This window comes from Scardinius erythrophthalmus (assembly GCF_964197995.2).
Source record: "Scardinius erythrophthalmus genome assembly, chromosome: 18".
In the NCBI taxonomy this organism is placed as follows: Eukaryota; Metazoa; Chordata; class Actinopteri; order Cypriniformes; family Leuciscidae; genus Scardinius; species Scardinius erythrophthalmus.
In genome coordinates, this window is record NC_138238.1 from 1,152,581 (window position 1) to 1,169,187 (window position 16,607).

General features: G+C 40.1%; 2 protein-coding genes across 3 annotated transcripts; both read left to right on the forward strand.

Moving 5' to 3' along the window:
• The first annotated feature begins 1,795 nt into the window (after positions 1-1,795).
• On the forward strand, positions 1,796-10,548 carry uros (uroporphyrinogen III synthase). 2 transcript variants are annotated; one of them, XM_081392870.1, is made up of 10 exons: positions 1,796-1,897; positions 2,137-2,220; positions 2,295-2,378; positions 2,462-2,558; positions 3,778-3,849; positions 4,312-4,386; positions 7,731-7,814; positions 8,761-8,846; positions 9,775-9,873; positions 10,076-10,548. In XM_081392870.1, the coding sequence occupies exons 2-10, from the start codon at positions 2,146-2,148 to the stop codon at positions 10,196-10,198; spliced, it is 795 nt and encodes a 264-aa protein (XP_081248996.1). In that variant the 5' UTR covers positions 1,796-1,897; positions 2,137-2,145; the 3' UTR covers positions 10,199-10,548. The 2 variants fall into 2 exon arrangements, with proteins under 2 accessions (XP_081248996.1, XP_081248995.1); XM_081392869.1 differs by having other exon boundaries at positions 1,829-1,897; positions 7,725-7,814.
• Positions 10,549-11,183: 635 nt separating this feature from the next.
• Positions 11,184-16,585, forward strand: mmp21 (matrix metallopeptidase 21; the record flags this gene model as incomplete). Its single annotated transcript, XM_081392853.1, has 8 exons — positions 11,184-11,327; positions 11,565-11,982; positions 12,217-12,426; positions 12,924-13,063; positions 13,698-13,839; positions 14,431-14,688; positions 15,484-15,656; positions 16,277-16,585. The coding sequence occupies 8 exons, from the start codon at positions 11,184-11,186 to the stop codon at positions 16,583-16,585; spliced, it is 1,794 nt and encodes a 597-aa protein (XP_081248979.1).
• Positions 16,586-16,607: the final 22 nt, after the last annotated feature.

The window sequence follows — 16,607 nt, forward strand, 5'->3', positions numbered from 1 at the left end:
ACACGCGAGAGGGAGGAGTTAGAGCAGCGAGCCCATCCAATCACAGTCAAGGGATCTGCATATTTCATCATACGAGCCACTAAAAGCTTTCTATTCATGAGAAAAGATCTGTTCACTTAAATCTAGTAGAGCTTGAAAACATTGTACAATCTTTGAATCTTTTTAATTATTAATAATAATAAAATATATAATGGAAGTCGAGACTTCAACAGCTTAAAAATGATCCTGTACTTGTTTAAATTAAACCAAATCACTTACTAACCTTATCTGTGAAAGGTTATTTTTTTATCTAATAATATTTTAACAAAATCAATGATATATATAAATATAAATATAAATATATATATATATATATATATATATATATTTTTTTTTTATTTATATATATATATATATATATATATATATATATATATATATATATATATATATATATATATATATATATTTATTTTTTTACAGTATTTCTCTATTTTTTTCTACTGATACTTTATACATTTCCACTTTTTGACTTCTTATTTTATATTATTTATGTATTTAATTTACTTTATATATCAAAGTTTTGTATTAAGTAGAAAACCTCTACCATCCTGAAAGGGTCCGAGAAGCATCCAGGCCAGTTTCCAGGTTCTTTCTCGGCTTTCTGACTGCTAAACAACTGAAACAAACCTGAAACAGCCCTGGCTTGTCAGCGGACTATAAAGCACAATTCACACTGGCCAAAAGAAAGCCAACAAACAGCAACAAACTCCAGCATTAGATCGTGTATTCTAACACAGTCTAATGCTGCCTGTCACTAATGCATTCAAGTCGGAAACACTATACGAAAAATGTGCATAGTTTTATATTATATTAATATTTCACATTATTAATATTAATATTTTACGTATGATTTATGCATGGTATCTAACAAAGACATTTAAAGTACCGCTGAAGTGCCTTGAAACAGAGTATTATTCAATGCGTTGACGTCATTCCCACTGAAACAGGAAGAGAGGGGCGGGGCATATCGGTCAGCTCCTCCCCCTTTTTAAATAGCCAATAGTTCGGTTTATATCACAGCTCGGCCAGAGCCGTTGATCTCGGTAAAGCCGCAGTTTCCCCCAATCTCTAACCGTTTCTCCTCTTAATCTCCTCCATATCGCTTAAAAATACAGCATTCTGTGCAGAATTAAAATGGGTCCGATGGGTCTGTTTTGTGTTCTGCGGCGACTCGATTATATGATCCTCTCTGTGCTATCGTGTCTCTGGACCGGAGCTAACGTGACACTATCATGAAACAGACTTCATTCGCCACAACAATAAGCATATTTACACTGTCTGGATCGTTCCCTATCCCCTATATAGTGCACTATGTGCCATTCACCATGTAGAAAATCAGTACAATTGACTTCGGGGCTTGGGGGCGGGGCTTCAGATTCTAGAGAGCATTTGATTGGACATAATTTTTTTTTTTTTTTTTTTTATTGGACAGAAAATCTGATGAGAAGCTGAAGTGCAGAGTGATGTCATCAAAATCACTGATCCATACTGGCGGAAGTAAGAGACTGTACGTTTTGAATGATATCCTCTAAATGCGAATTTTGTCATTGTTTTGGAGCACACTAGCTTATAGATAACACAGTAAGGCTAACATTCATGCTAAAAGACGAAGAAAACAAATTGATTTCATGGGGACTTTAAGCCAGAATTATTATTATTGATTTTTTTTTTTTTTTTTTTGTAATTTAATTAATTTAGTAATTAAAAATGTTTGCACTGTTAGGTCGTAAAGAGACTTTTATTTTGAAGAATCGCGCTGTTGTGTTTATTGTGTCGCTGCTGCTTCCTGCTTCACTGCTATAGTTGTCATATAACAGTAAACATGGGGACAGCTGCATGAACTCACTCGCTGCAAGTATGTTGTGGTGTATTTCTCAACTAATATTAAGCCACAGTTCATTCATTAATCATTCAAACTCTTATTAGTTACACCCAGGTTCGAACGGCCTTATTTAATGATGTCAGTGCATGAAAACACACACTATGTGTTTGCTGTTGTCTGTTGTTCTCGTTTGTTATCAGTGAGTGACAGCTTGTGAATTCTTCTGGGCGTTGTTGTATGAAATACTGACTCTGAAGAAACTCCTTTATTAGTGGTTTTAGATGACTGCAATAATGAAGGTGCTGCTGCTGAAAGAGCCAAGAGAGAGTAAAAATGAAGCAGACCCTTATATTAAGGTAATAATATAATAATAATATTCTAATAATCATCACAATAGCTTTGAGAGAGTAATATTGGGCTTGTATTTCAGGAACTGGCTTCATATGGACATACAGCCACTTTGATCCCGGTTCTGTCTTTCAAATTCGTGTCTCTAAATGAGCTTTCAGAGAGGGTGAGTTTGTGGAAATCTGTGTCTGGAGTCGAATAAGGTTTTGTTTGATTAGATATTCACTGATTGTGTTTGTGAAACACCAGCTCTTTCAGCCCGAGAGGTTTGCAGGTCTGATCTTCACGAGTCCCAGAGCCGTGGAGGCCGTCAAGATGTGCTTGGACTCACACACACACACACACAGTGAGTATGGATCACACAGTCACAGGGTGGAAAAGTAAAATGGGAACATTTTGTAATGGGAACTTAAGCTTAAACAGTTGTTCATGGGTTCGATTGCCAGAGGATGCATGAATTTAGTTGAATCTTGGATGCAGTGTAAATGGCTTTGGATAAAAGCGTAAATGTAAATGTTCTTCCGTGAGCACTTAACCTCCTTTTCCTTCAATCCTCCCCGGTCTTGGCTAATGCTGCTCTGAGTAATGCCTGAGCTGTGTGTTTGAGCACTTCTCCTTGCGCTGTTTGTTCCTCTTCACGATGACTCGCTTGCTTTAGTCCTCATTTGTAAGTTGCTTTGGACGAAGGCGTCTGCTAAATTACTAAATGTAAATGTAAGTCTGTATGTGAAATTAGAGTTTAGTAAATGCTCACGGAAAACTACTAAAGTTAACAGTTTCATCACTTTTTATCACTTTTGTTACAAGTTGACATTGAATTTATCTCAGTTTGTTAATGTTCACAGTGCGTTATCTAATGTTCACAGATACAACTTGTGTTTTTAATAATGTGCATTAACATTAACTGAGATTAATACATCCGGCAGAGTCAGTAATGTTAACTAATGTCGTTAACTAGTCTGAACAGCTGAGAGCTTATTGTAGCTTTGCCTCTGTCAGGGCTGTCACAATGTATCGTGTCACAATGAATCACAATGCAAAAATGCATCAATATGTATCGCGGATAGTTCACCCAAAATGAAAATTACTGTGCGTGAAAAAATTCAAGTTTACACAGTGTTCAAGTGTCTGTACTACAGTAAACTACTATATATAATGTTGAATATAATGTATAATAATGCAATGAGGGAATTGTGTGTGTCCTGATAATGCCAGATGTCTGATGTTAACAGTAAAAGTGTCCTTCATTATTTTAAATATATCTAGTCAGTGACAGTGAAAGCATATTCATCTACAATAACTCTGTGTTTTCAGCTTCAGAATCATGAATATTGTTATTCTGGCGTCTGTATTGTCCTGTATTGGGTTTCAGCACCAAGTCCAAGAATATTCATTTACACACACAATGTAAAACTAAATCTAGCATTTTAATCAACAGTTTTTGTTAACCTTTTATCATGTGTCTTGGAGTATCGCAGTAATATGGTATCGTGAGTTCAGTGTCGTGATATATGAGTGTATCGTTACACCCCTTCTTCCTCTTATCTCGTGTCTTCATCCTCCAGAATGGGACGCAGTGAAAGACGAGTGGAATGCAAAGTCAGTTTATGTGGTTGGAAAAGCGACAGCATCTTTAGGTACGTGTCACTTCAGCTGAACACACACTTCAGAACACACACACCTCTGAACACACACACCTCTGAACACACACACCTCTGAACACACACATCTCTGAACACACACTTCAGAACACACACATCCGAAGGTTTCCTCGCAGGTGTTCGGTGGGATTCACACATCCCTGTCGTTTCCCTGATCAGTGTTTTACGGTGAAGGAAGTGTGTGTGTGTGTGTGTGTGTGTGTTTGCTGCACACCTGCGTCCTGGCAGTAAATCTGCTCACACCTGAACGCCACCTGTGCTTCATCATCACATGACCTTCTTCTCTCATCATCCTCGTCTTTGCAATTACTGCAAAAACGTTTTTTTTTCATTAAGAACCTGCCCAGATATATATATGTATATATAAATGAAACTGTCAGATCTTGATCACGATGTCTTTGCAGTCGCAGGTGTTAATAGTTGTGTTGAAATGTTTAGTTGCAGATCTGGGTCTGTGTCCGCTGGGAGAAGAAACGGGAACCGCAGACTCACTCTCACTGCTCATCCTGCAGAGTACGACACACACACACACACACACACACACACACACACACACACACACACACACCAGACTCGCTCTCACTGCTCATCCTGCAGAGTACGACACACACACACACACACACACACACACACACACACACACACACACACACACCAGACTCGCTCTCACTGCTCATCCTGCAGAGTACGACACACACACACACACACACACACACACACACACACACACACACACCAGACTCACTCTCACTGCTCATCCTGCAGAGTACGACACACACACACACACACACACACACACACACACACACACACACACACACACACACACACGCATGCACGCACACACACACACACACACACACACCAGACTCGCTCTCACTGCTCATCCTGCAGAGTACGACACACACACACACACACACACCAGACTCGCTCTCACTGCTCATCCTGCAGAGTACGACACACACACACACACACACACCAGACTCGCTCTCACTGCTCATCCTGCAGAGTACGACACACACACACACACACACACACACACACACACACACACACACACACACACACACCAGACTCGCTCTCACTGCTCATCCTGCAGAGTACGACACACACACACACACACACACACACACACACACACACACACACACACACACAGAGCCGGATTAACGCAAAGGCAAACTAGGCACGTGCCTAGGGCCCGATTGGTTGGATGGGGCCCAGACAGAGGGACAAAAAAAAAAAAAAAAAAAAATGTACAAATGTCCTATCTACAATTTATTTCAATATTTATTTATTAACTAAAAATAGTGACGATGTTTATCTTAACCATAGACTGTTACATTACTACAGTTAAACCAATTAATGTGTCCGTTACAAAGCGGGTGCCGGCTTCTGAAAGTATGTGTAAAGAACGCATCCATCAGGTGCTGCGAGGCAAAAGCCTAATAAGCACACAAAGAAGCACATCTCATAATGCAGGTGTGTGAGTTGTCGTCATCTATTTTGGAGTGATTGCAATGTATTCTAAATATAAACTTGTACTGTAGATCAGCGTCATTTCTGGAAAAATCATTCACCGCTTTATTACGAGTTTAAAAGAGCGCGAGCGTAACGTGCCCAAGACGCGACGCTTTGAATTTGCGCGTACAATGAATAACATCGCGTCGGGAGCTGACTAGTAAAAAAGCTACACAATTAAAAGACAAGACGTCTGTATTCTAAGTTAAAAAGCCAACACACTACAACATTTTTAAATGTTTCAAATAAAGGATCTCATATCTATGGGTCTATCTTCTAAATTCTGCTGATGATTAGATTCCTGACATTACGCCAATAATATCACTTTATATATTTTTTTCTGCTCAGTAGCGATCGTGTCTTTCTCTTCCACTTGATTTGTGTATAGCATATTTAAGGTAGCAATGCAATATAAAATCACTTATGCTCATCTACTGAAGTGGGATTCTGGAACTGTGAATAAATTGAATAAAACAGCAAAATAACAACAACAACAACAATAACATCTTCATTAAACAAAAAAGAGATTACCTTAGATAAAGTTTGATTAATATGTACATACAGTACCGGTAAAAGTCTGGACCCATTACTATTTTTAATGTTTTTGAAAGAAGTTTATTATTATGCTCTACAAGCCTGCATTTATTTGATCAAAAATACAGAGAAAAAAAAACAGGAATATTCAGCAAGGATGTGTTAAATATATAAAAAGTGACAGTGAAGACTTTTTTAAAACAACTTTTTAATAATCAAAGATCCTGAAAAAAAGTATCACAGGTTATAAAATAAATATTAAGCACCATTTCTAACATAATAAATCAGAATGATCACGTGGCACTAAATTCAGCTTTGCATCACAGAAATATAAAGTATAGTAAAATAGAAAACCATTATTTTACATTTTAACTATTTTCACTATATTATTTTTCTGTATTTTTGATCAAATAAATCCAGGCTTGATGAGCATAAGAGACTTCTTTCAAAAACATTAAAAATAGTAATGTGTCCAAACTTATGTACTGTGTAAGTAAAAATATACTGCTTTTAAAATTAAATGTTGTATAAATAAAAAGGTTAGGAATCATATTTGTTTCAAGTGTTTTTTTATTGGGGGTGGGGGGCCTCCAACATGAATTTTGCCTAGGGCCTCCTAATGTCTAGAACCGGCCCTGCACACACACCAGACTCACTCTCACTGCTCATCCTGCAGAGTACGACACACACACACACACACACACACACACACACACACACACACACACACACACACACACACACGCATGCACGCACACACACACACACACACACACCAGACTCGCTCTCACTGCTCATCCTGCAGAGTACGACACACACACACACACACACACACACACACACACACACACACCAGACTCGCTCTCACTGCTCATCCTGCAGAGTACGACACACACACACACACACACACACACACACACACACACACACACACACACACACACACACACACACACACACACACACACACACACACACACACACACACACACACACACACCAGACTCGCTCTCACTGCTCATCCTGCTGAGTACGACACACACACACACACACACACACACACACACCAGACTCGCTCTTACTGCTCATCCTGCAGAGTACGACACACACACACACACACACACACACACACACACACACCAGACTCGCTCTCACTGCTCATCCTGCAGAGTACGACACACACACACACACACACACACACACACACACACACACACACACACCAGACTCGCTCTCACTGCTCATCCTGCAGAGTACGACACACACACACACACACACACACACCAGACTCGCTCTCACTGCTCATCCTGCAGAGTACGACACACACACACACACACACACACACACCAGACTCGCTCTCACTGCTCATCCTGCAGAGTACGACACACACACACACACACACACACACACACACACCAGACTCGCTCTCACTGCTCATCCTGCAGAGTACGACACACACACACACACACACACACACACACACACACACACCAGACTCGCTCTCACTGCTCATCCTGCAGAGTACGACACACACACACACACACACACACACACACACACACACCAGACTCGCTCTCACTGCTCATCCTGCAGAGTACGACACACACACACACACACACACACACACACACACACACACACACCAGACTCGCTCTCACTGCTCATCCTGCAGAGTACGACACACACACACACACACACACACACACACACACTACCTCTCTCTGGGGCCAGCAGAATATAACACACTTGTATAATAACTGGGTTTGCTGTAGACATGAGTGTGTGTTCATGTTGAGTTTCAGGAGAGAACCGAGAGTCTCTGCCGCTGTTCTTTCCCTGTGGATCCATCAAACGGGAAGTTCTGCCCACCGCGCTCAGAAACAACCGTGAGACCATCTATCCAAACATATACACACCTTACAATCCAAAATGTTGCATAAAAATCATTGTTAGTGTTTCTTACGCAGAGAAAACAAATGAAATTCTATTTTACATAAGAATGAAGCTTTCTGTTTGCAATATGATGTTTATGTTAAAGGAACACGCCGACTTTTTGGGACTTCAGCTTATTCCCCGTATCCCCAGATTTAGATGAGTCCACACACACCCTTCTCATCTCCGTGCGTGCCGTAACTCTGTCTAACGCACCCACCGCTAGCCTAGCTTAGCACAAAGACTGGAGGTAAACGGCTCCAGCTAGCATACTGCTCCCAATAAGTGACAAAATAACACCAACATTTTCCTATTTACATGTTGTGATTTTGTATAGTGTGTACAAATAACAAGGTCACATGACACACAGCCGTCTTCTAACCGTACACATACTGGGAACTATATTCTCAGAAGGCGAAGCACTGCTACTTCTGCGGAGTGATTTACTAGCTACTAGCTAGCTAGTCACGTTGGTTTTGTTGACGGAAGTAACAATGGTGCTTTTCAGGTGTTGCGTTAATCACTCCGCCCAAGTAGCAGTGCTTCGCCTTCTGAGAATATAGTTCCCAGTATGTATTAACTTATTACTATTACTCATTGGGAGCAGTATGCTAGCTGGAGCCATTTACCTCCAGTCTTTGTGCTAAGCTAGGCTAGCGGTGTGTGCGTCAGACAGAGTTACGGCACGCACGGAGATGAGAAGGGTGTGTATGAACTCATCTAACTCTGGGGATACGGTGAATAGGCAATAAGTATTAATTATATAAGCTGAAGTCCCAAAAAGTCAGCGTGTTCCTTTAAGATTATGGAGTATTATGCACATTTAACAGGTTTTATCACCCCAAAATAATCCTATAATTGAGTTGTTTCTAGTATTTGTTTTCTGTGTTTCTGTGTCAGGCGTTCCTCTGGAGACTCTGACCGTCTATCAGACGTCTGAACATCCTGATCTGCAGAGAAACATCACGGATTACTTCACGCTGCAGGTGTCCGTCAGATACTACACAGATATTATTATATATATTCTCAATGTTGATGCGCAGAAGTTTAAATGCCTTAAAAATGTTACACACACTTCAGATGCAAAACCCTCTGAGTCTTTTAAATCAGCATTTTTATCAGGCTCTTGTTTAGATTCAGTAATTTCACTTTAATGGCCATGAAAAGTTTATTGAAATGCCTTATTTTTAAAAAATGTCCCTGATAAGAGTAAAATTAAAAACAAAAATGCTCTTTAAAAGAAAAAATGTCAGACGGACTTAGAAGTCTTCATTACATTTATTAATATATATATATATATATATATATATATATATATATATATATATATATATATATATTAAACAATATAATTATATTCAAGTTAATATATTCCAAGTAATGTTGATGGGCAGAATTTTAAATAACTTTTACATTTTAATTATTGTATTTTTTATTTAAATATAATTATATTTTCAAATGCAAATGTTGATGGGCAGAAACTTTGAAGTTTTACATTTATATATTTTTTTATTTTATTTAAATATAATAATATGCAATATTCAAGTGTATATTCTCAATGTTGTTACATTTTTGAAAATTAAATTGAATTTAAATAATGTAATTTTATTCAAGTGTGTGTATATTGTCCAAAATCAATGTTGATGGGCAGAATATTTAATAACTTTACAATTTTGCATATTAAATTACATGTATAATTATTTTAATTGTATTTGAATCATATAATCACATTCTAAAGTGTTAATTTGTTTATGTTTATAAATGTAATAAAATGAAGTGTTGTTTTACGATGTAAATAATGCGTATCAGTGTTAAAAATGAGCACAGGTGTCAACTCTGTGTGTGTGTGTGTGTGTGTGTGTGTGTGTGTGTGTGTGTGTGTGTGTGTGTGTGTGTGTGTGTGTGTGTGTTCAGGGTATCCCTGCTAGTGTGGCGTTCTTCAGCCCGTCAGGAGTGAAGTTCTGTTTGGACTTGTTGAAAAGACTGTCAGGATCTCAGCTGGAGCAGATAAAGGTGCGACACACACACACACACACACACACACACACACACACACACACACACACACACACACACACACACACACACACACACACACACACACACACACACACACACACACACACACACACACACACACACACACAGTCACACACACACACACACACACACACACACACACACACACGTGCTGTGACAGAGCTGTGTTGTTCAGTTTGCAGCGATCGGACCCACGACGGTGGACGCGCTGCAGTCCCACGGACTGACGGTCAGATGTTGTGCTGAGAAACCCACGGCTAAACACCTCGCCACTGCCATCACACAGGCCCTGCAGTGACCTCTGACCCCTGACCCCTGACCCTCAGAGTTTAGGGAAGCTTTGCATTGGCAAATATTTGTCAGTATATGGATATTAGATATAAATAATGTTTTAAATGAACTTTTATCTATCTGTATTAGTAGGAAGAAGAAAACATTTCATCAGTTTATCAGCATCAGAATCATCATCATGTTTTGCACTCAGTTCTGTTTGTAGAAATCTCCTTATTGGTGTGTTTAATGTTGAATGCAAGTGACTTTCAGTGTGATGTTATCAATGTGAACTGGTGATTAAAAACAAAATGTTGTGCTATGAGTCATGATACTTTGATGGAAGATGCTATATAAAGTGAAGTATTAAAAAATAAATTGTATATTCTCCTCAAATAATGTTGATGAGCATAATCTAAATAACTTAAAAAGGTTACATTTTGAATAGGATTTCTAATTATTTCAATTTTCTCTAAATATAAACAAATAATCAAGTGTATGTGCTCAATGTTGATGGGCAGAAATTTAAGTAACTTTGAAATTTTACATTTTAATTATTTTAATTTTATTTAAATATCATTATATTGAAGTGGACATTCTCCTTAATGTTGATGGCAGAATTTTAAATAACTAACATTTTTCATTACATGTATAATTCATTTGATTTAAATCAATGCACGAAGTCATGACAGTGAGTGACTGGCGCGCGCGCTCAGGAGTTTCTCTCGGGCAGGTGTGAGTCCGTCGCGAGCGTGCACGCGCTCAGGTGTGTTTCTCTCGGGCAGGTGTGAGTCGCGTGGCTTCATATGCAGCTGTATGAAGGTGGTGACTTGTTCTGGGGTGAAATAATCCTCCGCTGTTTCACACAGAGGCGCGAGCGCGTGAGGAAGTTATTAAGACACGCCCCCTCTATCATCTATAGACAGTATAAACCGCGTGTCGAGTTCAGTGTCACTCGAGTTCAGAGTTTCAGTCACACACACACACACACGAGTCTCAGTGCTGGACAGACGATGCTGGTCGCGATCCGGCTGATCTTCATCCTCTGGATCTTCATCTTCATCAGCGCAGAGAAGATCTTCCACAGCAGAGATCATTCAGATGTGCAGAGCGACATCCATCAGGCTGAGCTCATCACTGACACCGACACTGCAGAGGTTCATCCATCCATCTATCTATCTATCTATCTATCTATCCATCTATCTATCTATCTATCTATCTATCTATCTATCTATCTATCTATCTATCTATCTATCTATCTATCTATCTATCTATCTATCTATCTATCTATCTATCTATCTATCTATCTATCTATCTGTGAGTAAGTGATGTATGACTAAGTAGGTTTAGTTATTGGCCTATGTTGATCTCTGCCTCTCTCTGTGTTATCTCAGGTGTTTCTGTCTAAGTATGGGTTCATTAAAGCAGGAGACGGTGATGATCCTCAGACCTCAGCAGAAGCTTCGGGTGATTCGGACATCGCTCTATCTCTGGACCTTCAGGAGGACGGATCCACATCGCATGATCTCCAGTTCCTCGCAGCGCTGAAGGACTTCCAGAGACTCAATGCTCTTCCAGTCACGGGTGTGTTTGATGACGCCACCAAAGCAGCCATGAATAAACCCAGATGTGGCGTCCCGGACCTGGACGAGGAACCGGATTCTGCTGAACACGACACCGCCGAGTCCAACAGCGCCACGACACTCGATCACACTGATGCTGATACTCGGACATCCAGTGATACTCGACCTCCTGTGAGGAAGAAACGGCACCTGGCAGCGCTCCTGAAGAGCAGGAGGAGGAGAGACGCCGGCGAGGGACACATGGCGTTCTCCAAGAGTCTCCTGAAGAGCAGGAGGAGGAGAGACGCCGGCGAGGGACACATGGCGTTCTCCAAGAGTCTCCTGAAGAGCAGGAGGAGGAGAGACGCCGGCGAGGGACACATGGCGTTCTCCAAGAGTCTCCTGAAGAGCAGGAGGAGGAGAGACGCCGGCGAGGGACACATGGCGTTCTCCAAGAGTCTCCTGAAGAGCAGGAGGAGGAGAGACGCCGGCGAGGGACACATGGCGTTCTCCAAGAGTCTCCTGAAGTGGCGTCTGATCGGCGAAGGTTACAGCAGTCAGCTGTCCATCGATGAGCAGAAGTACATCTTCAGACTCGCCTTCCGCATGTGGAGTGAAGTTTCCCCGCTGCAGTTTGTTGAGGACGTTCACTCTCCTCTGGAGGACATCGACATCAGACTGGGCTTCGGGACAGGTCGAGTCACTCAAAAATTACAATTCTGTCATTAATTACTCAGCCTCATGTCGTTCCAAACCTGTAAGACTTTCGTTTCAATCTTCTAAACACTAATGAAAATCTTTTTAATGAAATCTGAGAGATTTCTGTCCCTCCATTGACAACCTAAGCAACTACCACTTCATAAAGTTCATGAAGAGATCGTAAAAATAATACATATGAATTCAGCGGTTTAGTCTAAATTTGCTGAGACTTAATCGCTTTATCACTAAAAATCAGTTCTTTACCGCTATATTAATTTGATAAATCATGTTTTTTCTGATTGAATCAAATTGTTTAAATAAGTTTTATACAATAGTAATAATATATTTCTGTTGTAATTTATTCCTTTTGGTGCAGCACTGAAAGTCGGTCTAAAACCTCAGCCCTTTATTTTCACTTCACTCTTTTAGGATAAGTGTTTTATTTTCACATGTGTACCTCTGTGGTGACGGAGCCTCTGCTGCCCCCTACAGGCCGACACCTGGGCTGCTCTCAGCGGTTTGACGGCGCCGGCCGAGAGTTTGCTCACGCGTGGTTCCTCGGAGACATTCATTTCGATGATGATGAGCATTTCACTGTCCCAAACATGGGCAACGGGATCAGTCTTCTGAAGGTAATGTCTTCTGAGAGCAGGCGCTAAACTACAGAAGCTCAGAGAAACCAGACTAGGTTCACAAATCAGCATGAAACTGAAGTCACTCTCATTCTTTTCTTTTCTTCCCTATTGTGTCGTATATCCGAATGAAACGCTTCTGGAACAAGAACAAATGTAGAGTGGGGCTTGATTTTAGGGCGGGGCACAATGCATTATTTTGCATTGTGCATTTGCATATTTCGCATTTGTATTTTGCATTATCTTGCATTGTGCATTTGCATATTTTGCATTAATTTGCATTTTACATTTGTATTTTGCAGTTTGCATATTTAGCATTTGTATTTTGTAGGGCGGTATTTTGTATTTTGTTGATTGTGTCCGTGGGGAATTGATTGGATGGTTGTGGTTTGCTATTGGCTGATCTCATGTGAGTGACAGGTTGCCCCGCCCTCGTGATCAGAGAAGAGAATAGATGCTGCAAGAGAGACATTTTTGATGTTTGATAACTAGGATACCTTTGGTATTTTGTTTTGTGCAGTGTAAAAGTAGCACTGATTTAATCAAACAGCTCACTGATGCACTAAACTGAATACAGTACAAACCTCTGACACTGACACCTGTGTGTCTGAATCTCTGACTGTGATGTGTTCAGGTGGCGGTTCACGAGATCGGGCATGTTCTAGGGCTTCCTCACATCTACCGGCCCGGGTCCATCATGCAGCCCAGTTACCTTCCTCAGGACGGAGGCTTCGAGATCGACTGGATGGACAGAAAGTCTATTCAGAGCCTGTACGGTGAGACCGGAGATCACGCGCTGGGAGGAAGCTGTTATTTCTAGACGGATCGTTTCAAAGCAGCTTTACACGGAGAACCAGGAGAACAGTGATCAATGATGCGAACAGAGTTCAGTTCTGCTCTAGAGAAACAAAAGTGTCGTTATTCAGCTGATGTTAATTCAGTTCAGTTCAATAACTGTGTAAAGTTCATTAAATACATCCAGCTCATATCACACTAAAATCAACAGGGTGAAACAAATTAATTATATTTTTATTATTATATATATGCATTAAGAAAATGACACCTATTACAATTTCTACATTCACATTCCTGTAATGTATAAAAATATTGTGAAGTACAATAGTTAGTATACAGTATTATTTGTTGTTCATGTGTGGATGATTTTCATCACTGGTTTTGCATTTGTTTTTCATTACACTAACGGGAATTAGAGTTGCAAATGTCTTTGATTGTCATGAAAATAATGCTACAATCAAATTTACATTTATGCATCTGGCAGATGCTTTTATCCAAAGATTAAAAATGATTTGTTTTCTTCAAGCATAAATCGCTGAATCTAAATGTTTTGTGTGTGTTTTCTGCGTCAGGTGTGTGTAGGGGTCGCTTCAGTACCGTGTTCGATTGGATCAGGAAGGAGCAGACGCCCTACGGTGAGGTCGTGGTGCGGTTTAACACCTACTTCATGCGGGACGGCCTGTACTGGCTGTATGAGAACCGTAATAACAGGACGCGCTTCGGGGATCCGGTGGCGGTGCCGGTGGGCTGGCACGGGCTCCCCTCCGGTGGAGTGGACGCTTACGTCCACGTGTGGAACCGCAAAACAGACGCGGTCTACTTCTTTAAAGGTGTTTATTTACTTCATAAGAGTTCCAAAAACAGAATCTTTGCTGAAAGACTAATAAAGATGCATCGTACATAGAGATTAAAACATGAGATCATTTGCATCTCATGTCCCTAAAAAGAAAGTTTCGTGTGTGAGCAGTACACAGTGCACTTTTGTAACTGTACATTTGCATATTTTGCATTATTTTGCATTGTGTATTTACAAATTTTGCTTTTTTTTTTTGCATTGTGCAGTTGCATATTTTACATTTGCATTATTTTGCATTGTGTATTTACAAATTTTGTATTTTACATTGTGCATTTGCATATTTTGCATTATTTTGCATAGTGCAGTTGCATGATTTACTTTTGCATTTTGCATTAATTTGCATTATACACTTGTATTTTGCAGTTTGTATATTTTGCATTTATTTTTCATTGTGCAGTTGCATAATTTACATTTGCATTATGTATTTGCATTAATTTGCATTATATATTTGTATTTTGCAGTTTGCATTATTTTGCATTTGCATATTTTGCATTTGCATATTTTGCATTATTTTGCATTGTGCAGTTGCATGATTTACATTTTGCATTAATTGGCATTATACACTTGTATTTTGCAGTTTGCATATTTTACATTGGTATTTTGCATTTTGCAAGTATTTTTATTTTATAATTGTATTTTGCATGGCCCTTGATCACTTATTATTAGATATAATGAATTATATTATCATCAGTATTTTCTGATTCAGAATGCACTGCAGTCTGAGTGTCTGTAAACTGCAGATATGAGCATGTGTGTGTTGTGGTTTCAGGTGTGCAGTACTGGCGTTATGACAGTGAGAATGATCAGGTGTTCACCGAGGACTCTGACGGACACTCGTATCCTCGCCTGATCTCGGAAGGCTTTCCCGGTGTGTCTGGACCGCTGGACACTGCGTACTACGACAGGAGAGACGCTCACATCTACTTCTTTAAAGGCTCACAGGTAACAGCTGCTCGTGTTTTACAATTACATGTTGCATTTTGACAGTGCAAGATGAAAAAGTTGTTTGTTCAGAGTTTATTAGCGATGGTAATTACTAGATTATGCAAAAATGCAACAATATGTATCGTGGATAGTGACAATATATGTAGTGGATAGTTCACCCAAAAGGAAAATTTCTGTGTGAGAAAAAAAATCAAGTTTCATTGTCAGTACTACATTAAACTTTTATAAATAATGTTGAATATAATGTATAATAATGCAGTGGGGGAATATATGTGTGTCCTGATAATGCCAGATATCCAGTAAAAGTGTCCTACATTATTATAAATATATCTAGTCAGTGACAGTGAAAGCATATTCATCTACAATAACTCTGTATTTTCATCTTCAGAATCATGAATATTGTTATTCTGGTGTCTCTAGCTTTGGGTTTCAGCACCAAGTCCAAGAATATTCATTTACACACACAATGTAAAACTAAATCTAGCATTTTAATCAATAGTTTTTCTTAACCTTTTATCATGTGTCTTGGAGTATCGCAGTAATATGTTATCGTGAGTTCAGTGTCGTGATATATGAGTGTATCGTTACACTAGTAATCGCTCAATGCTAATGTCCAGGTGTTCCGGTTCGATGTGCGCGCGTACCGCTTGTCCTCCTCTTCTCCACGACTGCTCTCTGAGGTCTTTCCTGCTGTCGTTCCCGGGAATCACCCGGTCGGTCACCTGGACGCGGCGTACTTCTCTTACACACACAACAGTGTGTTCCTGCTGAAGGGCTCGGGGTTCTGGCGTGTGTCGAGCGGGAGAGATCGCAGACGAGGAGCTCCTCTCTCGGGGAACGGCCTGATGCCCTGCCGAGACCTGGACCAGCAGTGGTTCGACATCTGTGACGTCCACCACAGTTCTCTGAGGACCGCTCGCAGGTGATCTCACACACACACACTCATCT

Bases quoted from the DNA above. Each gene is read 5' to 3' on its own strand.
- uros (XM_081392869.1), top strand. From the start codon at position 2,146: ATGACTGCAATAATGAAGGTGCTGCTGCTGAAAGAGCCAAGAGAGAGT. The intron at 3,850-4,311 runs GTACGTGTCACT...TGAAATGTTTAG, and splicing joins AAAAGCGACAGCATCTTTAG to TTGCAGATCTGGGTCTGTGT. The intron at 4,387-7,724 runs GTACGACACACA...GTTCATGTTGAG, and splicing joins CTCACTGCTCATCCTGCAGA to TTTCAGGAGAGAACCGAGAG.